Genomic DNA, 25,021 nt, shown 5'->3' with positions numbered 1-25,021 from the left:
CTTGTGTGTCTAAAACGTCTCAGTCAAAAAGCAGACTACATAACAGTAAATTGTATAAATAAATCAATTCTCTAGATGCTGTGTCCGTGGCGAATCACGTCACCTCAACTTGACCGCGCTCTCCGCGTCTTACTCTCACGAACTGCGCATGCGTACATGCTGCTCATTCAAGGGAGCAGCGCCCGAAGCTCAAATGAGCCTCGTTTAGTGCGATCACCTCAGTTCAGCCCGAGACTCCCACAGACGCGCGTCTCTCCCCGGACTCTCCGCGACGCCTGTTTGAATGGCCGTACGCTGCATGTGGATTTACAAAGCACATTTCTCAACAGGATTATAAACTCATTTACAACTTGCCAGGCAGACTTTATGTGCGCGTTCTTCGTAAGGAATAAGGTGGTTTCTTTACATCGTGAGGAATGGGATTAACGAGATCGAAGAAAAGTTGGGATTTGCAGGTCTAGTAAAATGGAGAGATAAAGCTCGCCTACAGATCTCACGAAGGCAGACGCAGCGGTAATTCACAGCGAGTGGAAATGCACAGAGGTGAGTTTCAACAAACATTTATTTATTTATACCGTGTCTGACAACACAGCGCGATTTGGTCCTATACGGTTGTTGCTGCTGCAACAAATGCAGCTCAACATTCACAATATAGAGCCGCGTCTAACAAGTTTTTCAGGGATAACCATAAATCGCGTCGCCACCTACAGGTGTGCTTTTGTTTATTGGCAATATCTGTCCAAGAAAATCTGGCTAATCAATTCCTCTCTGCGTTATTTGCTTCGTATTCATTTAACCATTTGTCATTTCATTTGTATGACAGGAAAAAAAAAATTCATTGTTAGCCAGAAAAAAAAATAATTTGCACGTTAAAAACTGTATAGTTCCACAACAGAAGGCGAGTTGCATTAGATTACTGCAGCGTCTCGTGCGAGTTCGCCGCGTGCAGCGCGTGGCATTTGCAGAAGCGGCGCGAGAGTGCTGAAGTGACAGCTCCCGCGTGCCACAGCTGGAGCACGAGCTGCTGCCCACACTCATGACCCTCTCCACCGATGAGCGTGTCTGCGAGATTCAACTAAATCTATATATGGGGGAAAGTACTGAGATCCAACTACCTATTTGCTAATTAAGTCAGACCACTGCAAACAAAAACAAAAAAACGAGGTAATGCTTTGTATGGCATTGTTCGATCATGTAGGCTACATTACAAATCAATATATTAATATCGCAATAGCCTATACAAATCACTATCATTTATTTAGTAGGCTAGTATAAATAATTAGTAGTACAAGAACTCTTCAGAATAGCAAACTGTTACAAAATATAATTATTTTGGCAACATGTTGTTAACTACTATTAGCATTTTTCAATCACAAGGCAATATGAACACTCACTGTCATGTAAAATGTGACCACGTCTTACCCACGAAGATGAAAAACAAGTAATCTCCTCACCAATTATGTTTTATATCAATATAATCGTTATATATCAATAATATCAATATTTATATCAATGCAAAATGATGGCCAAATTTCACACTAACCTAAATTAATTTTCCCTCAACTGCTCTATTGAATTACAACCAAATAATTGTTGATTCTGCATTTGTTCTGTACTGTTTTTGCTTAGACCTATAGCGAGATGCGTCTGTGACAGTGCAGCTGTTTATTTTATTATTATTCATTTATTTTTTAAATGTGGCCTTGGAGTATAGGCTAAGTCAAAATTACAAACTGAAGGAATAAAGTCAGCATTTGTAAAGAAATGGAAGAGAAATACAGTACTTGCCATAAATATGAGTATAGTTCGGGGCATTTCTAGTCCTCCTGAGTGATATGCGGCGGGTAAATCTTTGACACCTGTCTTTAATTAACTTTGGAATTTAAATGACATTAATAGTTCATATGCTTAGTGGAAAATAGCTGAATCTGTTTGATCAGTGACAGCTAGAATAGAGTTATAATCGAGTGAGAATGAAGTTTTCCCCCTTCTGTTTTGGTGTTTTTATGGACACACTGCTCAAATAGGATACAGGCCTCTTAACATTTTACCGCTTCGTCCCATGGGGCTCATCCCAGATGTGTGTTCATTTGAAACCAGACGAGCACGCAAGACAATTCATGCAGAAAATCGGATCCTACGTGAAATGTGGAGCCACTATTGCCTTCCTCGTTTTGAGGACAAAACTCGGTTTAATTCAGCTCTAAAACTTTCACTATGCATGTTATATTTGCGTTTATCTTCACGTTGTGTGCTGTGTAAAAAGATCCCTGGTTGATCTCATAATATACATCACATAAGATAATCGATCCCAAGAGAGATAACTTAAGTTCATCTTTCACTTGTGACTCTGAAATATCTTAATATTTTCTTTTCTCCACTCACTGAAACATACGATTCTGAGCGGCGTGTTTTATCAGACGGGGATTGACTTTTCTTAGCCACGTGTGCATTTTAATCAACTTTTTATTTTTCTTCATCCAAACACTTTCATTTTTTGTGATATACATTTAAGCATATAACAAATATAAATGTATATAGGCTAGTATAATCACATTATAAATAATAACAGTGTTCCCTCCTATGAGGATTCTGATGAATAATGCTGGTGCAGCGTGTGTACTGTTGCTATGGTTCCTTCCTTGTCAGGTCAGAATAGGCAGCCTGACTTTTGTAGTCACAGAAATGTTTGAAAACCCAGTTGAAACGATATTTGCATTAAAAAAATGTGCTTTAAGCCCCCAATGGGGATCCCCTAATCCCATATTTATTTACATATATTCACAAATATACACTGCCCGGCAAAAAAATTGCCAATACAAGATTTTGACCAAAAACTGATGCACCTCTTGATGGAAATAACATTACAACATGTATTTCCATCAAGAGTTGCATCATTTTTTGGTCAAGATCTTGTAATGGCAATGCAAGAGTCAAGCACTCTGTAAAGTCTACTCCAGCACATACTAAAGACTTTCAATGAATTCAAGGCCTGAACTCAGAGGTGCCAATTCATGTGTGAAAAAGATTATTCATGCTAACCCTAACCCACCCAACCATTCTTTCACAATTTGAGCCTGATGAATCTTGACATTGTCATCCTGGAATATGGCCATGATGTCTTGGCTACATGGTTGTTTAAGAAATGAAAAGCTACACACTCCATCAATTAGGGTTAGAAGAACTGTTGCCAAACATAAAACATGCTAACATAATAATCACTGCAATAATGATCCAATCATTGACTCATTTACTCATTCCCGCAAGTGTCGCGCTCACACCCAAAGTGCGCGCACATAAAGCCGCCTCTCAAACAGCTCGCGACTATCAAATTGAGTTCTTTTTCACGGATTATTGAGCTTGAACGGTCAAATACACACAAAATTATATCAAAGCGCCCATCTTGCCGAGTATTCTCGTAAGCACAGTTGGTTATGTCTTAAGTGAACGTAAACAGTTAAGAAAGAAAACATGTGTTTTTGTATATTAGATCCTTGTGTTCACTCTTAAAGGGACAGCAGCCTAAAAAACCTGCTCCCTTCTGTCATTAATGTTAATCAAACAACAAAAGACAGAGAAAATACTTACTGCTGATTATCTTTTGTAGCTTTAATTGTAAGAATTAATCTGTATTTATTTTTTGCAATGAAGACTATTACATTATTTTACATTTGATTACTTTATTCCATTTCTGTAGTATTTTTACCTAAATGCTACTGTTAGACCCACCTGAAAAACTTTAAGCACTGTTTATTTAATTTGTATCTTTGTTCTTTTGTATTTATTTTTGCTACTAGCCTACAGGCAATTTTTTTATTTGTTCTCATATTATTACTGACTATTTACTTGTCTTTTTTTATAAAGTCAGTTTGAATTAAGCTTCCTTGTGCTGTGTGTGAGCTATTGTAACAAAATTGTAAAAACACAAATGCATTAAGTGAGCAAACATTTAGGTGACATAATTGTAATGGTAGGCTAACTGATCAATGTTTATATGTGAATAAAAGCCTAAATTAAAATATGTTCATTATATAAAGTGATTGTGTCTATTCAGAAGACTGATTCATATGGATTACTGTTACAATGTGTTGTGTACTTTTTTAAGCATGAGAAATGGTTGGACAAAAACAATTATGAGATAATATACAAATAACAGGACAAAGACTTGCATGGACAAAGACTTGCACAGACTTTGATGACGCATTTCCACAGTCATTATTAACATTGTACATCTAGCAATGTTTTTTTGTTTTTTTTTAAATATCATACATTTTTAGATTGCTGTAAATTTGTCATCTTCCTTCTGACTGCCATAATCAAATTTGCTATATTCTCCCATTCACTAGTATAGCAGTTTACCCATATATGACGACTTTCGCTCATGAGAACCCTGGAAATGTGAGAAGGGTCCATTTGATTTAATTTGCACACTTGCTGTTAACTGTGTAGCAGGATGAAAGCTGAGGCACGCCGCTCTTGACATAATGTGCTTGTGGCTGTCTTCAGCTGAATCTTTTCATACTGAATGAATGGCAAATGACTGGTCTGAAAGTGATGGGTTTTCCTACATTCTCAGTACGAATTCAGTGACCAACAACTATAAACACACACTTGTGACGGCTCGTTGCTTTATTTTGCTGTCTAGATAATTAATTCTCACACAATCCAGAAGGAAATAAATGAATATTGCATCATAATTAAATCAACAATGTAGCTGTGCATGATACTTTTCTCACTTAATTACACATTTGCAAGGCAGGGTATCTTGGACCACCTGGCCGCATGTCAGAGATGGGCGTCAAGTGCAAGATGTTTTATGACATGACAAGGATCTTGAACGACTGATCAGTTTGCTAGATTTATTCCCGTCCTGATGCGAGGCTTGGAGAGTAATAGAGGAGTTCGGGGTGATCAATGTGCTCATGTCTGTGTGCCCACGTCGCCCCTGGCCTTTGCCTCCGCAGTCCGCACAATGAATCAGTGCTGGCTTTGGACGGACGTTTTCAGACAGAGAGAGACAAGACTGGATCAGTCAGAAAAGATTTATAGATTTTGTGCTGCTGTAGTTTTTAAGGTTCTCACCAACATCGCATTTGTCTGAATCCGAGTTTACTTCAGGAGTCGAATGGCCGTTTTGCAGTACTGATACAGTATTTCCCAGTGTTGCATACGGTAGATCTGAGCACAGTGTCAGATGAAGGACATAATTGTGGCTAAATGTGATGTCACATGCCCTACTTTTGTCTGCTAACATTTGACATGCTCTTGCTCGCTCTTGTTTCCAGCCTGGGTTCTCCTCATTGTAATAGAAGAGGGATTTGCCCTGGCGCAGAAAATTAAAGGTATTACTCACACATTATCACACTCATATCTGAATCGTCAACTGTGACAGTCCTATCTGTACACATATTTTGCACTGGGCTTGCAGAGGGTTCCTGTGCAGCTTTCAATTTCTCAGCAGTTAACTGGACCGTAAACGTAGAATGTTTCAACTTTAAAAATGCAAAAGAAATGCTTCCTTTCAGTAAGCCCAGGGTTCTTTGTAAGCTTAAAATAAAAATGTGAAAATTCTTTGTCAAATCAGTATCTAATTATATGGTCAATGACTATTTAAGCAACTGTTAATGACAGTGAACTGTTACCATCTGCAAAATACTGTCTCTTCACTCTGATTCAGTTATTGCTAATCTTAGCTGTATTTTAGTTCCTTTTCCTTTTCCATATCTTTTCTCACAGAGAATGCGGGCGAATCTCTATCAAACGCTGAGCAGTGCGGCCAGTGGACCCGGAATATTAATGGAGGGCTGTTTACATCTCCTAACTATCCTAACTCCTATCCACCCAACAAGGAGTGTATATACATCCTAGAAGGTAACCTCCCTAAAAGCAAATGAAAGGAGTTTCTCCGGCTATTCTTCAGCTGTTAGATGTCAGACTGACAGGAGCTGTTAATGACAATGTGATTGATGTCTCCCTCAAGTTAATGATGTTTACTAATATAGGAGTGTCATATTTTGCCTCTAGGAACTTCTTCTCTTCTCTTCATGGTATATGCAACAGTTAATTATATTCTCTTAACAACATCATATCTGCTAGTGCATCTCAGTATAACTATACAAGTGTGAATAACACGATTTTGTCCTGGCATAACAGCATTTCAAGCAGTGCAAGAGCGCCCCCTGTCGACGAAGCAAATATATTCAAAAACAATCTGACAGCATGTTTTTTTTTTTTTTTACATCTTTAAACCATAATTTTAAATGAGCTATTAGGCTATTGTGAGATCAGTGTAATAAGCATTTTATTTATTGAATTGTTTTTCTTTATTCTGTAGAATAAATAAAAAGGGCTTCTATCGGCTGCATGAACACTTTTGACCTTTGCTGCTTACTGCCACTTCAGACCAACAAATAAGATAACTTAGCTAGAGTATGAACATTTTAACAAACACTTGAATGGGATGTAGAAAGAAATGTACATGGTTTAGTCTAGGTTTAATTAAGCTTCCATGGTAACCAATGGCCAAAATCATCCTAATTCACCCTAGTAATTTATTTAAGTAATAATCCTATGCATATTTATATGCCTTTACATGCAGAACAGAAAGACGTTTTTTTTTTTTTTTTTTTGATAAATGACTGTATTTTGTGCAGAGTCTGTGGTTTTAATGCAAGCTGCAGCAAATACAGCTGAGCAAACCTAAATCAGCAGTGACATTGGTTATTTGTTTCAGAGACTGATATGATTATGGCTGTTGTGCCTCAAGCAGGTGACCTAAATTCAAATTTGGTTAGTGAATAGTGGTTATTTCATCGTGCTACATGTTTGCGCATTTATTGTGATTCCTGTGATTTATTGTACATCACAAATTCTTCTTAATAAATCAAAATTGCTTCAAATGAAATGTGCATTGGAATGTAATGGTCTATCAAGATCTTTCAACAGGGTTATGAAAAAGAGTTTATCTTCAATTGTAGTAGACTGTCTGTTCATAATGTGGACACGGGATATAATGTGGATGTGACATCTGTATTGTTCATTTTGATAAATATTCCCCGTGTGTGTGTGTGTGTGTGTGTGTGTGTGTGTGTGTGTGTGTGTGTGTGTGTGCGTGTTTGACTGGCGTATTTTTACAACTGAACAATGTAGTATTATTGTATTTCTCATTTTCAGGAATAGGCAATGGGTTCCTCCTGCACAGGTTACAGTGTCACATACTCTACAGTTTATATAACGAAATATAATGATTGCTCTTTCATTCTCGATTCCCTCTCCCCCGCAGCTCTCCCTCGGCAGAGAATTCAGCTGGCCTTTGACAAAACGTACTATATCGAGCCGTCCTTCGAGTGCCGCTTTGACCACATTGAGATAAGGGATGGTCCCTTTGGTTTCTCCCCTATTATTGATCGCTTCTGTGGGCCAAAGAGTCCAGGTGTGGTCACCTCCACGGGCCGCTTCATGTGGGTCAAATTCATCAGTGACGAGGAGCTCGAAGGCTTAGGCTTCCGTGTCAAATACACTTTTATAGCAGGTAACCCTGACGGTCACTGTGATTAAGGCGTCTTCCTGGAACAAGCTTCTCTTGTTGATCCTGGAACAACATTCCTGTCAATAAACCCTAAACCTATCCCTACCCCTAAATCTACACCTACTCATCATTTATCCCTGAAATCAGAGGGAAATGATAGGTGAATAAGAATGGTATAGAAGCCCCTAACCCTTGTTGTAAGCCTAAACTTGACATAAACTGTAAACCTATCCCTCAAAACTGATGTTGATCCAGGAACATGTTTTACATGGCGAAATCACGTTCAGTGAAAGCAGGAATTTTTGTATATTTGAGCTTGATAACCAAATTCATAAATGCATTCTGAATTTAAATAGATAGCCTTGATGCTCTGGACCTTGTAAAGAGTCCTTGCTCGTCTCTTCTTAGGCCTGTTTCACACTGCAGCATTGTTTATTCTCTCTGCCGTACTTGATGTTTGTTCTACACGCAGTGATAAACACACAAACAGGACTTTGTATTCAGTAAATGCTGCACTTTGAGATTTAGATCCCATTCCATGCAAATTAATTACCTTCAGATATAAATGTGATCATCCTTCTCATGTAAATTAGATTTCTCAACAATCAAGCTTGTAAAGATTTTCAGTGGCCAACTTCTGATAAGTATATTTGCATGTACACTATTATACACAGTAAAAAGTGGAAACCTGCAATTGTTTCCTTAAGGAGCTATTTCTACCTCATCTAATCCTTTAGTGCAATTTAGGTTGATTCGTTGATGTTAATTTTTGCTTGAATAAAATCTATTAATGTAAAAATTATATTACATGACGTACATTTTTTAGGGTAATATGTTTTCAGTGTAGGAAACATTAATGCAAGCTTGCTGTTGTCTGTTATCCTTATACTTTGAATACAAATACTTCAAATTGATTCACTGGATTTTTAGGCATTAAAATTCTGGGCAAGAACCTTTTCAGATGCAGTAGATTTAAGAGTTTCAGATGTTCTGTGTGTTTAAGGTCAAATAAGAGAAACTCTTAATGCTGCCTATTAGATCAAATGGCAGATCTTTGCACCGCAGCACCCTCAGCTCTCTTAAACTGGATTTATTGCACGTTTGGAGCATGGGGGATTTCCAGTGTGTGCAATTGGGTAATGCGATATCTGTCTTATCATTTCAGACCCAGATTTTCATTTGCACGTTGGTGGATTGTTAAATCCAATTCCAGGTAAGTCCCTCAATATTTTCACCCCCCAGTTCAATTTCATCTGAAGTGCTTTCTATTCTCTGCGGCAGGCTATCTGTGACTGACATCCTCTCTCTGTTGGTCTTATGCTGCCTATCTTGTGTCTCTTGTCAGACTTTCCATTTCTGTTTTCTCCAAAGAAAAACTCTATTTGCCTCCAATTTGCAGTCAATGCTTCTTTTTGCCTAATTTCTCTCTCCACTGTATTTCCTTGCTTCCAATTCCAACCTTTAACTGCGGCAGATTGCCAGTTTGAGCTCAGTGGTTCAGACGGAGTCATCCGCTCCAGTCAGGTGGACGAAGAGGATAAGATAAAAAATGGAGACGCGTTGGACTGCATCTGGACCATTCGTGCCCTTCCTCAGTCCAAGGTGACCCACTTGGCTCCTCCTTACTTCAACAAATCAGATGACCCTGCTCTTCTGCCACGGGCAGATATATGAGCACCTTAAACCTGACGAGAGGCAGGAGGCCATCAGGCTCCCGACCCTTTTTCTGCTGAGGAAACTTTTCAAGGAGAGCTCAAATTAGCAATGCAGCAGCAGCAAGTATTAGTCCAATGATGCAGAAATGGCTGTAGAGCCGAATCAGCAAGTACTAGGAATAAGACTGAGGGAGAAAAACGGCATTAAGATGGCCCAGGGATTACACGCTTACCTGCGCTAAGCAGACCGGAACACTTAGCAGGCTAAAAAAACATCCCTGAAGAACTTGGCAGAAGAGTGAATGATTACAAAGCATAAAGATAAGTAATTATAGTTGTGAGGAGAAACTCTTTTTGAGAATCTTTTTATGCCTGTGTCTTTAAGAAAACATAGCCAGGAGCTTTTTTTGTTATTCTTGGTAAGCAAGCGGTCCCCATAGATCAGGTCAGTTCACTCTGTGTCAGACTAAAATGCAGCAGTATTTCCCATTCTGCTCGAAATTCCTTTTTTGCAAATCGCTGTATTCTTTCTTGTCCTGTTTGAGTCAGCATTTTGCAGAATCTAGCTGATGCACTTAAAGGTTGCTTCATCCCTGCAGATATACCTTCGCTTCCTTGAGTACCAGATGGAGCACTCAAACGAGTGCAAGAAGAACTTTGTGGCCGTGTATGATGGCAGCAGCGCCATTGAGAACCTGAAAGCCAAGTTCTGCAGCACGGTGGCCAATGACGTGATGCTGGATACTGGCGTGGGCGTCGTGCGCATGTGGGCCGATGAGGGCAGCAGACTCAGCCGTTTCCGCATGCTCTTCACCTCATTTGTGGATCGTGAGTATAGACGTTCTTAATGTTGACTCTTTCCCCCGCCAAACACGGAATTCTCTGGGGTTTTGTGTTTTTACTGTAATACGCTAGGAGGCGCTATGACACGTCTTCTGAAGAAGTACTGATTCTCCTGATCAAAGCACATGCGAAGAAGTTGCAGAAACAAGCGATATTATATGTAATCATATGCATATGAAAAATAATCCCATCACCAACATTAAACAGCATATAAATCAAAACTGCCTAATGTTGCTGAATGAAGTGTTGAACCCAGGACTGTGCAAGCCTTAGGGGTGTTGATGAACTCGATTTACTCCATTAATGTTTTGATCATTGTTCTGAATACGATCCCAATTTTCGTGATTTGCTCAGCTTTTTGCTCAAAATTTTACTTTTTTATGAAGCACACCCATATTCAAATGTTGATTAAAAAAAAGCTAGAATAAAACTGATTTTTTGATTGTTTGTTTGTTAAAAAGCAGATGGTCTGTTCTTTCTTTTGATATATTGCATGTTCAGATATTCATACAACAAAATATTCTGGGGGCCATGAAATTTTTGTGAAAATGATCAAAAACGCTGCCGCTGGCACGTTTTAAAAAAACGCTGGCAGGGAAAGAGTTAAATTTACAACAGGATGGACATACAATATTGGTTACTAATACAGAATGACATAGACAAAGTGAGTTTCTAACAATGTACAAATCATCAACTTAGTGAAGACTATTAATGGCCACTTGTACCCTTGTATTGAGAGAGTTATACATTTTTTGCCCATATTTCCTGGGCAAATCAGTGGCTTTCATGGTGCTAGAAAGTTAGTATGGATGGATTTGACCTGTGGAGAAGTCTGTGCCACGTCAGCTAGCAAAAAAAAAAAAAAAGTTAAAGCCAGCAGGCTGGGTAGAAACATCATTTATATTTCATTTTGTTATGTGCTTTAGGCAGAGTCTGCCTTTCCAGGATTGCAAGTCTTCTGCTAACCGCAGTTTGAAAACAGCAAGAAAAACAAAGAGAGCAGGACAGTTCCCCAGATTATAATGTGCCAAATTTCATTATGATTTAAATGCCATTAACATAAAAACCTAATATACTATGAGAAAATGCTGCTGTACATCTCTATTTAACTGCTACACGCACTGGGATGAAATCTTGTTAACTGTCAACACTCATAGTCTTCAACATCTATATCCAGAGACATTCCACCTTTTAATCCAATATGAATTTATCATGCAGAAATGGAAAACAGCTTTTTTTAAGCATGTAAGTTCATCAGAAACATTGCTCGAAATGTCAGAATAAAGATGTTGAGTAATAGACTGAAATTCGCTATGATCCATGGGAATTGACTCTAACCTGTTTTGTCATTTAAAAAGTTAATTAAAGTAATCTCTGTAGAAAGAAGTAATATCAAAAAGCCAATTACTCGCCCAACCTTTGCGTAGGAAATCAAATAACAGGGCTATAGTGTTGCACATTTCTCATGCTAATGGGTCAGTCATGATGGAAAATTGAAAGTTATCGGCTGCTGCTGCTGCTGAAAAGAAAGAAAACACTAAATGAAGCTTTACTTCATGAATTAGATGGTGGGTATATCACATTTTTTCACTCTTTGCTTTTCAGGACAGTGGCTGCTTAAAGGTTGTATGCAAATTACTGAAAATTACCATGGAGCAAACAGATATTTTTCCTCTAGTCTGTAATACTTTTAATAAATGCCAGAATAATCATAGGAATTAATTGCAGCGTTCAGTGTCAACTCCATCTGAATATTAATCTTGCTCAGTGACAGTGGCAAATGCAAATGATTTTCATCACAGTGTTTGTAGAACTGTTGAAAGCCTTGCAGCGCTGTGAATAGATTGACACAGCCATGTTGTTTGGATTAGTTGGTTCATTTAATGCCTTCACTACCATCTTGGCAATGAGCAACACTTTCACTTTCTTCTTTTCCACTGCGCTTTTCAAAATATCATACAAGCTCTGCACTACCGTAGATTTGTCCTATTACCATAATAATACTACAATTAGAGACACGTGCTCGAATTTGAGTTTGTGAGCCAGGCCAGGTGCCACAAATACATTATCAGTTCGGGATCAGTAAGATTTATTAATGTTTTTGAAAGAAGTCTCTTATGCTCACCAAGGCTGCATTTATTTGATCAAAAACACAGTAAAAACAGTAATATTGTGAAATATTATTACAATTTAAAATAACTGTTTTCTATTGTAATATATTTTAATAAATGTCATTTATTCCTGTGATGGCAAAGCTTCTTTACTTCAAACAGTAGAGCGTTGGCGCTTGCAACGCCAAGGTCATGGGTTCGCTTCCCAGGGAAAGCCAGAACGGATAAGAATGTAAATGTGTTCCTTGAAATGCAATGTAAGTCGCTTTGGATAAAAGCGTCTGCCAAATGCATGAATGTAAATGTAAATGCTCAAGAAACATTTATTGTTATTATCAATGTTGAAAACAGCTGTGCTGCTTAGTATGTGTTATGTTTTGTGGAAACCGTGATATATTTTGTACATCTTGTAAGGAACATTTTGGTACTGATTTTGGTAGTCGTTAGTGGCCATACAATTGTGGAAGCCTTTTAGTGGGAGCCTGGAACTGTTGCCAGTAAATGAAAGTTGCAACCTCTTCAATCCTGTGTCAGAAGCACTTTGTCACATAAACTGGACGATTTTTTCCCTCCCCACTCAAGCTGTAGCACTGCAGTTGCAATGAGGACACTAATGTAGTGGTTGGGTTTTTTGGCATAAAATGGAGGCCGAGGGATGAGGCTGTGCAGCTGGAAGAGAGCGACACGATGAGGAGATGAGTGTCAGGGTTTGCAGACACAGCCTGAAAGATTCATCCCCAGAGATCAGCACTCACCTTCAATTACAAGCTTATCTCCCCCTCCTTCTCTTTCCAATCTTTGTTACCCTCCGCTCTGACTAGCATGCTAAGCGTTCGTTCAGTCAAGAGCTTCATGGCAACTTGGCCAGATGGGCTTTGTGATGGCTGTTGGATTTGATTTATAGTGCTGTGCTCAACACCCGCTGCACATTTCTGCAGACGGCCGCTGACGCCCTGCTATGAGAATAAAGAGCTGCTGTTGCCTTGTTTTTAAGAGATTTCATCTTCTTTATCTGTTCTGTTTTTCAGCTCCCTGCTCCAGCAGCACCTTTTTCTGTCACAGCAACATGTGCATCAACAACTCACTGGTGTGCAACGGCGTTCAGAACTGCGTCTACCCCTGGGATGAGAACCACTGCAAGGGTGAGTTACTGCACAAACACCAGCTCCTGCTCCCTCAGTCACCTACCGCCTGGAACGGGACCAATCTCCATTTAAAGTGCTGTTCTTCTCTAAACAAAACCATTGTATTTTTATAACAATATTTAATGTGTTTTTTTTTATTATTAAAATGTCCTTTGTTGCAACTTCTGTACTATTCAAAAATATTTTTTGAATATATACACTACGGTTCAAAAGTTTGGGATCAGTGCGATTTTTTTTTTTTTTTTTTAAGAAAACTTTCTTATCTAAGGCTGCATTTATTTGATAAAAAAAAATACAGTAAAACAGAAATATTATGAAATGTTATTACAGTTGAAAATAACCATTTTCTATTTTCATATATTTTTAAAATGTAATTTATTCCTGCGATGGCAAAGCTGAATTTTCAGCATCATTACTCCAGTCTTCAGTGTCACATGATCCTTCAGAAATCATTATACTGATTTGATGCTCAAGAAACATTATCAGTGTTGAAAACAGTTGTGCCGGCTAATATTTTTGTGTAAACAGTGATGCATTTTTTAGGATTCTTTGATGAATAGAAAGTGTATTTAAAATGTCTTTTAACATTTTAAATATCTTTAGTGATAAATGCATCCTTGCTAACTAAATGTCCAAACTTTTGTACTGTAGTGTCTTTAACTGCACATTTTCACAAAATTGAAAAGTAATTGATTCATTATACCAGACTTTTTGACCAATCATTTGTTTGCAAATTGCAAATTGCTGGCTGTATGTTTGTTGTTGTGTACAACTATCAGTAGACAATAGACAATTATTTTGTGGCATTTTCTTTGTCCACACATTCACTTTGGGCAGCAAACTTGGGTGAAATGCAATTTCTTCATTTAGAAAAACAATTCTGAATATGAATCAACTTCTGCTGCTTTTGACTTGACTCTTTTATGTCTCTTTATGGTTTAAAGTTTGTTAGACTAAAAACTCTTTTTATGTCCACCTCAGAGAGCAAGTCCAAGGGACTCTTTCACCAAATCACCAAGACGCATGGCACGGTTATCGGCATCTCCGCTGGTGTGGTTCTGGTCTTGCTCATCATCTCCATCCTGGTGCAAATGAAGCAACCCCGTAAGAAGGTAGTGGCCCGTCGGCCGGCGGTCTTCAACAAAGGCGGCTTCCAAGAAGTCTTCGATCCCCCCAACTACGAGCTGTTCTCCCTCCGCGACAAGGAGCTGTCGACAGACCTGGCCGAGCTGTCGGATGAGCTGGACGGCTACCATAAGCTGCGGCGCTCCTCCACCATGTCCCGATGCATCCACGAGCACCACTGTGGTACGCAGGCCTCCTCGGGCGGCAGCATGAAGCAGAGTCGCACCACGCTCAGCTCAATGGAGCTCTCTTACCACAACGATTTCTCCAAGCCACCTCCCATGAAGACCTTCAATAGCAGCAACACCGGCACCTACAAGAAGAGCTGCTACGGCTACAAACAGACTCACGACTGCGGCGAGCAGGTCATCGAGGACCGCGTGATGGAGGAGATCCCCTGTGAAATCTACGTGAGGGGTGGGAGCGTAGGAGGGGCTGCTGGCAGCATCGGAAGCGGCTGCGGGAGCATTACCATCCGTAACCATGGCAACGCTCGTCCCAACGCCACCACCGTGGTGGACCCGGGACAGCGCTCCATATCTATGGACTTCTGAGATGGCGAGGGAGAACGAGAGCACCCTGACCGCCACCACCGACTTTGTCCTGCATTGCTGTTTTTAATGCACGGGCTCCAGTGCCGTATATAGACAGGCACGGAGTGAACGGACTGTACACGGACAGACAGATAAGAAGACATGTGGCTGGCTATTTTAATCTATGTAAATTTAAAACGGAAGATAAACAGTATGTAGGTTTTGTGTTGTTGCTTGACATTAACTCACATTTTGCATCATTTGATGCTGTGGATAACTCAAATTATGAACTCAAATGAAGATGACTGTCATTATTATGAACTGAAGTCATCTTGTGGTCAAAACAAACCCCTACTGTATCCTCAAGAGCCGTTCACACCAAGGGCTATAACGATAACGTTTTAATAAGCATCCTAATTCTACGAGAATAGTGAAGTCAACACCACAGCTTTAACGTTGATGACACAGAGGAACGATGTTTTTTGCTAATGAACAATAAAGCATTGACTGCCAATCAAAATCCACTCAAATTTAAAGAGCTCAAGCATGTAAAGCAGCAGATGACATAACTGCATCACGTGCTTATAATAAACAGAACGTTATCGTCCGTTGGTGTGGATGCTAATAATGTTATCATGATAGGTATTGTTCACACCGTGCCTAAACCAGACAGGATAAGACAGGTTTTCTTCCACTGAAAACAAAAATGGCATGTGGCATCAGAACACATTTGATGTTTAATATGCAGCTGTGTGGACCAATGACACTGCACTATGGGTGGAGCTACGCAACAAAGCAAGTGACAAAAAGAGAGATCATGAAAAAAATGTGTGACCTAATTGAATTCTATTGAGAATTTACCGCTTTAAAACGCTATGGAGAAAGTCAAACATGATCTAAAACAGCCACATACATTAGAAAGCTTTTTAAGCTACTCATGAGTCGTGACCACCTTTACTAGAATTTATAACGTTTTGTTGTTGGCCTATTTATTATGGTAAATTTTGACTTGTGATAATTCCTCTAAAACTTGTTTTAGTATTTATAATAAAAAAATTCACTATAGATTTATATTACAACTGTGGCATGTTGTAGCTATAGTTTCTAAATATGAAGGCGACTGTCTTTCATAACAAATGCTATAGATTAAGAAAAAAGAAAAAATGTGTCAAAATTGGCCTAAGCATGGTAATGAGGAGCCATCACTGGTCTTACCTGTTATTGTAACAAATGAACTATGGAACATTTTCATTAGGTCAAGTTAGAATCAATGTGTAAAATGTGTTCTAATGATGACTGATAGGAAGAACCTGGCCTTCAAATATTCCAAGAAATGACAGATGAAATCATTAAGAGTCTGATGGACTGTTAAGGAGTAGGAAATAAACAATTTCAATAGAAGAAAAGAAAATGTTACGTAAAGTTAGTTTGACTTCCAATGGCACTTTGAATTAGAACATTCTGTTAAACTGATAAGGTTCCTGGTGCTTAAATAATATAAAATACATCATATAGCCTATCCTACAAGTAATTGATAACTAGCCTATTATTTGATGTATCAACCAACTTTGCATGTGTGGATGATACCACAAAAACACCCCAAAACTGTGCCCTTGGTCTTGTCGCTAGTTGATTTGCATGGTCATAGCTGCTTAGCACAACAACCAATGTTTACATGGAAGACAAATGATTCAGTGTTTGTTTTAGGCACGGTGGATAAGAGGAACAAGAGCGACTACTATTACCACAGAATACACAAACACTGACTTGATTTATACATTTTGCCATTGGTTTTTAAGAGTTGCTTTTGAGCTTTTGTTTTAAGCAAATTCCCCGTGTGGACTTATCATTGTGTCTCAGTGGCCATTAAAGACCACAGCACATATGTTATATGTTCTTTAACCTGTAAACATACCATTTTTGGAGGGGTCGACCTATCCATTACAAGCTTCAGATAAAGTGTGGAAATTGTAAATGATGCTTACACCTTTTGTATAGAAATTATTCTTTTTGTTGTTAAATAAGTAAAAATAAGCAGGAATATATTTTCTAACCAATATATGTTGTATATCAAATTAAACTGCGCTTCCATTTTAATCATAACATGAATAATTGTAAAGATGTTGATGTGAGAGATGTGCAGTTACATTTTAATAAAATTACACCACCTAACGTATCTTTGATTGATGTATGACGTGCAACAATAACTTTGCAACCACAAAAAATAATTATCAATCATCCAGCATGCGGATTTCATCTTATTTCCCTTAGAGTCTACATTACTATCCTTCAGTCAGTCCAAGATCACCAGTAATAATATTTTATTATTGTCATTACTGAACGTGTCTACATACTGAGAACATGCCTTTCATCTTCACTGTCATTTCATTTTCTGTTCACTTATTTTCCTTTAGTCCTCTCCCAGTGTCCATCTCGCTGATCTGTCATGTTGAATTAGACTGCAGGAGCACTCAAGGCCTCGTGCGTCTTGAAAAGGACAGACGCGGTGCAGGTCACAGCCTCCATGAGACCTCGAGGCCACGGCCACCCAAAGTGATTGTCACTGAGGTTGAAGTCAGTATGAATATTGAAAATGAAAAGTGTCCCCATTTGGTTTCGACTTATAGGTTTAATTGTGAATTATTTATATCGAATAATTAATAAATGAATAGGTCTCATTTCCAAAGAAACAATGTGTTTGTCTTCGTAATTATTGGTTTACAGTGGTCAACACCCTTCTGGACTGAACTTCTGCACACTAACCATGGCTTGGAATATAGTACACAATGACCATTTCATGATACTTTATAGTGCTTGGCTTGGAACAACATGAAAGTGAGTAAATATATTATTTATTTATTCATTTATTCATTCCGGGTGAACTATTCCTTCAATCACTGATTTTCTAAAGTATAATCGATCGATCCACCAATCAGAGACATTGCTTTTACATTGCAAATAGGAATCATGACAGAAGCTTCCACTACACCAGGGATGGGCAACTTCGGTCCTGGAGGGCCACTGTCCCACAGAGTTTAGCTTCAACCCTAATCAAACACACCTGAACAAGCTAATCAAGGTCCTCAGGATTACTAGAAAATTACAGGCAGGTGATTTTTTCAGGGTTGGAGCTAAACTCTGTAGGACAGTGGCCCTCCAGGACCGAAGTCTCAATACGCTTTGAAGCCGCTCACATTTGGCCATGTACTTCATCAGGCCTTGACCTTGGCATTGTTAACAGAGTCTTAGCGCCATAGGCCTACTACTCTTTGAATATTTGACAGTAAACTTCAGATATATTTAGGCGATATCACACTGGCTTCGCAATGTCTGTGATCAGCTGTAGGTTGCGCTGTTACACTTGCAGTGAAAATAAACAGCAGGAAAATGTACAGCAAGATGTTGATAGCAACTTGTGATAAATGATAAATGATAAATGTGATTTAAAAGAATTAGAATGTTAAACAAGGTGCACATTAAAGTCAGCATGATAGTCTTTTAGTAGATAGTCTTTTCATCGGAATTAATTAGATAGTTTGATCGTAGTTTTCTATTGCAGGTTATCCCGCCTTCACGCCAGTAAACACGTCATCAGAGAAGAGTAGAGATGTTGCAGCAAGGGGGAGGGAAAATTATTTTGATTAAAGATTAGACTACCATGGAACATGAATAAAAAAAGATAAATAAAAAAAAAAGATTGAACACTGAAAAATCATTCATAATATTGAACTGTTTTTTTAAGTGATTTGCCGTTTTATCTCTGTGTAAATAAACTTTTTTTTTTTTTGAATGCTTCATTTCACATTACATGGGGGGGGGGGGGGGGGGTATATCAATAATTTATTCACATTATTGATATACAGCAAAGAATATTTAAAAAATGAGAAGCAAGAGGTGTGTGCTTATGTCTTACGTAGGCTATAGGCTATATCTCCATGGGGTTACATAGTTGTCTAGTCTGGTTCTTGTACATCCAGCACTGGTCAATCAAATCTGCTTTAAAATTCGGCATTGGCTCGACTGGCTCCGAAAGACAGCTTATATTTGGATGGATTCATATAAGCACACAAACCAAATCACTTCGGTGTTTGTCTGCTACGGTCATTTGCTGCCATCACGTGGTGATTTAGGGTAAATGACATTTCATTCCGAGATTAACTGCGATATAGGCCTAAAATATCAAATAGGCCTATGTCCTGATTAGCTGTGATTGTCTCGTCGCTGTAAACGTATTGTGTGAGGTTTGGACACGGTTAGGGGTAGGACAGTAGCCTACAGTGGGGGATGGATGACTCGGAACACATGACTTCAGTTCATAATAATCATCATGACAGTCATCTTAATTTCAGCATAATTAACTACTTCCCCCCACTGTCTATGAAAAGCCAAGTAGTGGTTTACTGTTAATAATGTTTTACTGTTTAAATTTAATTAAAAAACATATTAGAATATAATAGGCCTACATTTTAAATATTAAAGGAGACATTTTTCTTTCCTTCTTTATTTCAGGGTGAACAGAGGACTCAATGCAGAGGGTACATGAAACAGAGTTTATTAGAATACTTTGGGGGAAAACAACCTCCAAAGTGAAGTGACACACGTGAACACATATAACGGAATATATGGGAACTCCAGAGCTCTCCGTACAGCCACTCGCGGACACACAGGCTTTGGAGATGTAATGATGAACCTGTGGGTTATCATGTGAACATCAGTTTACAGTGTTATTGTGTACATTGATTTATTGTTTATGATGTTATGATTTCATATGTGTATGGACAATGTCAATGTTTAGTGTTCAAACTGTGTTTTGTGGCAGAGTACAAGATATTTATTTTTATTTTTATTTATTTGATTTTGCATATATGTTTATTGGTTAAGACATTACCTATTTTACCTGTAGAAATTGGTAGGGAGTGGCCAGTAAAGCTCCTGAATTTACCGGCTTATTAGTGGTTATACCATGTACTAGGACAGAGAAGGATAGGAATGCTCTGAAATGGTAATGGTCTTATTTGAAGAGTGTATTGTTTACCTTTGATCAATGATATTATTTGTGATCATGTTTATCTGTTCAAATGTGATAGCACTGATATAGAACTAAATGTGTATTCGTTGTCATGGGTGTTAACCGACCCCTACTGATGGTATGATCCATTAGTGTTTTGCGGGAAGATTAAGATGGTCCTCACTCCAGAACACGAAATCCAGGGGGAGGCTTACATATACCTAAACCTACCCATCTCCACCCCCTGATCCCTAAACCCACCCCTAAACCCTAAACCCACCCCTAAACCTACCAATCTCCACCCCTTAGTTCTGGATCCAACTCCACCCCCTGGATCTCGTGTACTGCAGTGAGGTGCTACTGGGAAGATTGCATAAACGAGTGAGGCTAGTTGAGCCACAGTCGGGCCAAAGGCCAGAGCTTGTGCAGCCAAAATGCTGTGAGTTGTCATTGTCAGAGGCTTGTTCCTTGAGGCTAGATCTTATGCCTTGTTTGCTGCTTTCAGCATGTTTTATTTATGTTTTGTACAGTATATTCTGAGTATTTTTGATGATTTGTTTTGTTTATTTTGAACTTTATTTGGAGCATGTGTGCAGAGACAGCTGTCATAATAAATCCACTTGGACTTTAATGATTACCTACATTGTACTCAACTTATTCCATCTTTTCCCGGGCCTGTCGGCAAAACAAATTCACGTTACAACTCAGGGTAACTGTATACAACCAGCCATCCGACACCTGGCCGTTGCAGCTTTCCGACACAAAGCAGCAATGGTTGTAACAGCATCCCGACAGAAGACCACCCACGATGCAGCGGCTGCCCAACGGGATGGGGAACGCGATGAGACGAGATGAGAGAACAGCGAGAGAACGACCAGCTGTGCCATTCCTCGTCTAAGCGTCATGGGCACAGCAAGCAAACACTAAGACACAAATAACACACAGAACAGTTCCGAATGATCTACTGAAAACAAGGGGCAGACACATCAGAGAATATAAGGGAAAAGGGAACAAGCGACAGGTGAGGACAATCAGCTTGTGACCCGCACACACCCGCGCTGCAAAGTTAGCGCTGATTGGTACTGATGACCTCTACTCCTTCGTCTCACATCAAGGAGCCGATGCACCATATAAGCCGGCGATCCCTCGATGAGTCTATGAGGAGGAGGGGCAGAGGTCTGGGGATGAATGAAGGGGGGAAAGAATGACAGGTTTGATTTTAGAGTCATGGCAATCTGGTGGATATTCTTAAACTGGGGGGTTAATTTGAGTCGAACTGATACTGGACTGAGCACCTTAGTAATGGAAAAATAGTCCAATAAATTTAGGTCCCAGTTTACTTGAGGGAAGTTTGAGAGGGATGTCCTGGGCAGATAACAGGAACTTCTGACCATACACGTAAAGTGGGGGTTTAGCATGGTGGCGCTCAGCCGACACCTTGTTCCTGTTACCAGTCCGAGTGAGGGCTTCTCTGGTGATCCTCCACATATGGTAACATCTCCAGTTGGAGATGGAACAACGCCGTTGGATTCTTGGGAGGGGAATAACGATGGCTGGTAGCCTAAACAGCACTGGAAGGGAGACAAACCTGTCGAACAGACAAGGAGGGAGTTATGCGCATACTCGACCATGGTTATTCTGGAACTCCAAGATGACGGTTCCACAGACGCCACACAGCGCAAAACCCTCTCCAGATCCTGGTTAGCACACTCTGCCTGACCATTAGTTTGTGGGTAATACATTGAGGATAGACTCGCATTTGACGAGTGGACCAACTGAAGGACGCTAGTTTGGACCAATTCGGTCACAAACAACAGGCTCTCAGGTCACCCCAGGGGAACCGTGACATTTTGCAGTGCGACACGGACTCTTGATTCCACCCCCCAAGTGACCACTGCCACCATCCTATCAGAAGGCAGAATGGTCACAGGGAGGGTGGATCTAGCCTCAAAGATCCACGAAAACGCATCAGGCTTGCCATACTTGGACCCCGGGCAATAGGAGATGTTAAACCTGAAACGACCGAAAAACAATGCCCAGTGAGCCTGTCATGAATTTAGCCGTTTGGCAGTGCAGATGTAAGTTCGAAGTTTTTATGATCGGTCCAAACTATAAAAGGGACCTCAGCGCCCTCTAATCAGTGGTGCCACTTCTCCAGAGCCAACTTAACAGCCAGTAACTCCCTATTCCCGATGTCTTAATTCCATTCCGAAGGGGGTATAATAATCAGAAAAGAAGGCGTAGGGATGTATTCTGTTGTCTGAAGGTGACGCATCCACCTCCACAACGAACTGACGAGACTGATCGGAAGTAGCAAGGATGGGAGCCGAATCAAAGTGACTCTTTAGGCTTGTAAACGCAGCCTGAGCCTGCGGCGACCAACAGAAACGTTTTCAAGTGGAGGTGAGATCAGTCAGAGGAAGGGCGACCTGGCTAAAATTCAGCCATTCAAATTCGGCTGTAAAAAATTGGTGAACACCAGAAATCGCTGGACCGCTCTACGACTATCTGGGGTGGGCCAATCAGCAAGCTTGGCGGGATACATTCGGATACCCTCAGGTGAAAGAATAAATCCCAGGAACGGAACCAACCATGCATAAAACTCGCACTTTACCACCCTGGCGAATAAGCGATTCTCAAGCAGTCATTGGAGCACTCACCTAACGTGCTGGATATGGTCGCGCTTGTTCTAGGAGAGGATCAGGATGTCATTGAGGTAAACAAATACAAATTGGTCGACCATGTCTCTGAGCACATAATTGACAATTGCCTGGAATACTGGCGGTGAGTTAGAAAGCCTAAAAGGCATGACTAAATATTTAAAGTGCCCCGTGGGGGTGTAAAAGGCGGTCTTCCATTCATCCCCCTGCCTAATCCGAACTAGGTGATAGGCATTGAAGAGATGAAGCTCAAGACTTACTGAAAACCGCTCTAAAGTCATGGTAAGCGTCCGATTCATTTGCCTGGCTCGCCGGCTCCTCCTGCAACACAGAACAAGACATTCCAGGGGAAAACGCAGAACTCAAATGTTGTAATAAGCCAAATGAGCTCCATGCCAACACAGAATTAAGAGCCCAGTCAATGTGAGAGCCAGGTGTGTCCCAAAACCACTGGAGCAGAAGGAGAGTGAATGAGGAGGAAGCGAATCTCCTCTGCATGATTGCCTGAGAGGGTGAGAGTGATAGACTTGGTGTAATGAGTAAAGACACCGATTGTTGGCAAGACGATGATGCCGCTCAATGACAGTCAGATCTGACAGTCAATCTCCTGATCTGCATGGGCTCCTCTTCAGGCAAGACGAGACGTTGAGAAGCGTGTGTGTGCGCGCGCACTGTCCCCAGCTGCCCCTTGAATTTTTATAGCAAGATAAAAACACAACACAAATTCGCTGCATAGCCTGCTGGTTACAAGAGCAATCATGTAGGGATTATTTTGTACCAACAGAGGGGGCTGAAAGCAAATGTAGGTAATTTATTCTCAAATGAGCCTAAAATGCAAAGTTAGGGATAGTAAATATCCATTCTAGAAAGCACACACATCAAAAAACATACAGTGAAAATAATATACAATAAGAAAATGATATAATATTAGAAGATATGTGTTAAATACAGTTTATTTATCATGTTCTCATTTTATTTTTGAAATGTGTTTTTGTTAAGTCATAATTTGTTTTGTACTTAGCAATAGCTATTTACTATTTTTCTTAGTGGGATTTTTATTGCATTTTATTAAGTTTTATATTAAGTTTTATTTATAATAATAATAATAATTATCAATTATTAAAAAAAAAAAAAAATATATATATATATATATATATATATATATATATATATGTGGAAGCCACGACCATTAATAACAAAACCATACATGTCCCGAATCGATTTACATTTCAGAATTTTCACACAAGCCGCAGCATATTTGGACAACATGGACCAGTGCAGGGCTGCCAACTCTCACGCATTGAGCGTGAGACTCACGCAATTGACACTTTTCACACGCTCTCACGCCACACATCCATTTTCTCACGCACAGAAAAATTGTGGAGCAAAGAGGTACTTTAAATATTAAACTAATTCTCAGATTCCGTCAATTTTATTACGAAATTCAGACAAAAATACGTTTGGCGCTTGTAAATGTGACGTGACAGATCGCTGAGCGCCTCAGTTCAAGCAAAGGTACTTCTATACTCTTTGGTTCAAGTGCACCTGTTACTTTTTTATTTAAAGATGCAGTACAACTTACCGAAAGTATACATAATATCGACCAATTAGTGTTTTTCAACCACGGAAAGAGGTCAATATAACAGCAGGAGAACAATTATGTCACAGAACGTTACATTTACCTCAGGAAAGCCATTTAACGACCGCATGTTAATTAAATAGAAAAAATAGCTAGAGAGGAGATTTTGCTGAGTACTATATTACATATTTATTATATTTTTACTTATGTCATTAAATAATTGTTATTATAACAAAAACTGCATTATATTTAATTTAATATTATTTTTAACCTTTAATAATACCAGCAGATTGGGCCCTCTATGTTTACAGCATTAGGTGAGATTATTTTTTTAAATAAAAATTAAAATAAACATGTATCCAAAATAGTCAATATTGAATCAAAATCGGAATCAAATCACAAGAATGGAATTGAAATCTTGAAATTTTTGTCAAGCAATAATAAAAACTGTATCCTATACCAGTCATTGTACAATGTAAACATTGTAACATGTTGTCACTAAACTTCATAAAATTCTATTTAGTTACCAAATGTTTTGACAATCACAATTACACTTATTGTGATGCAATATTTGTTTTTACATACCCCCCCCTCGCCAAAAAAAAAAAAAAATCGCACTCCAAGCTAAACTCAAAAGTTGGCAGCCCTGCCAGTGTAATAAACACGCAAATGGTTTTAGCTGGATTGGATATATGTAAAATTATTTTATTTTATTTCTTAAACAATGTTCGTCAAAAGAAAGTTTCTTAATGTTAATATGAAGGAGTGTGTAATAGTTCTCGTCGTATCATGATGACATGTGCTAGTACTGTGACTGTGAGAGGAGGCGCGTGT

At 39.3% G+C, this 25,021-nt stretch overlaps 1 protein-coding gene across 1 annotated transcript; it reads left to right on the top strand.

Moving 5' to 3' along the window:
* The first annotated feature begins 165 nt into the window (after positions 1-165).
* neto2a (neuropilin (NRP) and tolloid (TLL)-like 2a) lies at positions 166-17,116 on the top strand. The gene is made up of 9 exons (XM_084109123.1): positions 166-543; positions 5,286-5,342; positions 5,737-5,871; positions 7,283-7,531; positions 8,694-8,741; positions 9,003-9,130; positions 9,783-10,011; positions 13,166-13,279; positions 14,264-17,116. The coding sequence occupies exons 1-9, from the start codon at positions 534-536 to the stop codon at positions 14,959-14,961; spliced, it is 1,668 nt and encodes a 555-aa protein (XP_083965249.1). The 5' UTR covers positions 166-533; the 3' UTR covers positions 14,962-17,116.
* Positions 17,117-25,021: the final 7,905 nt, after the last annotated feature.

Source organism: Abramis brama, assembly GCF_963993115.1.
Source record: "Abramis brama genome assembly, chromosome: 3".
NCBI classification, from domain to species: domain Eukaryota; kingdom Metazoa; phylum Chordata; class Actinopteri; order Cypriniformes; family Leuciscidae; genus Abramis; species Abramis brama.
Note: the sequence above shows the minus strand (reverse complement) of the source record. Positions and strands in the feature narration are given on the sequence as shown.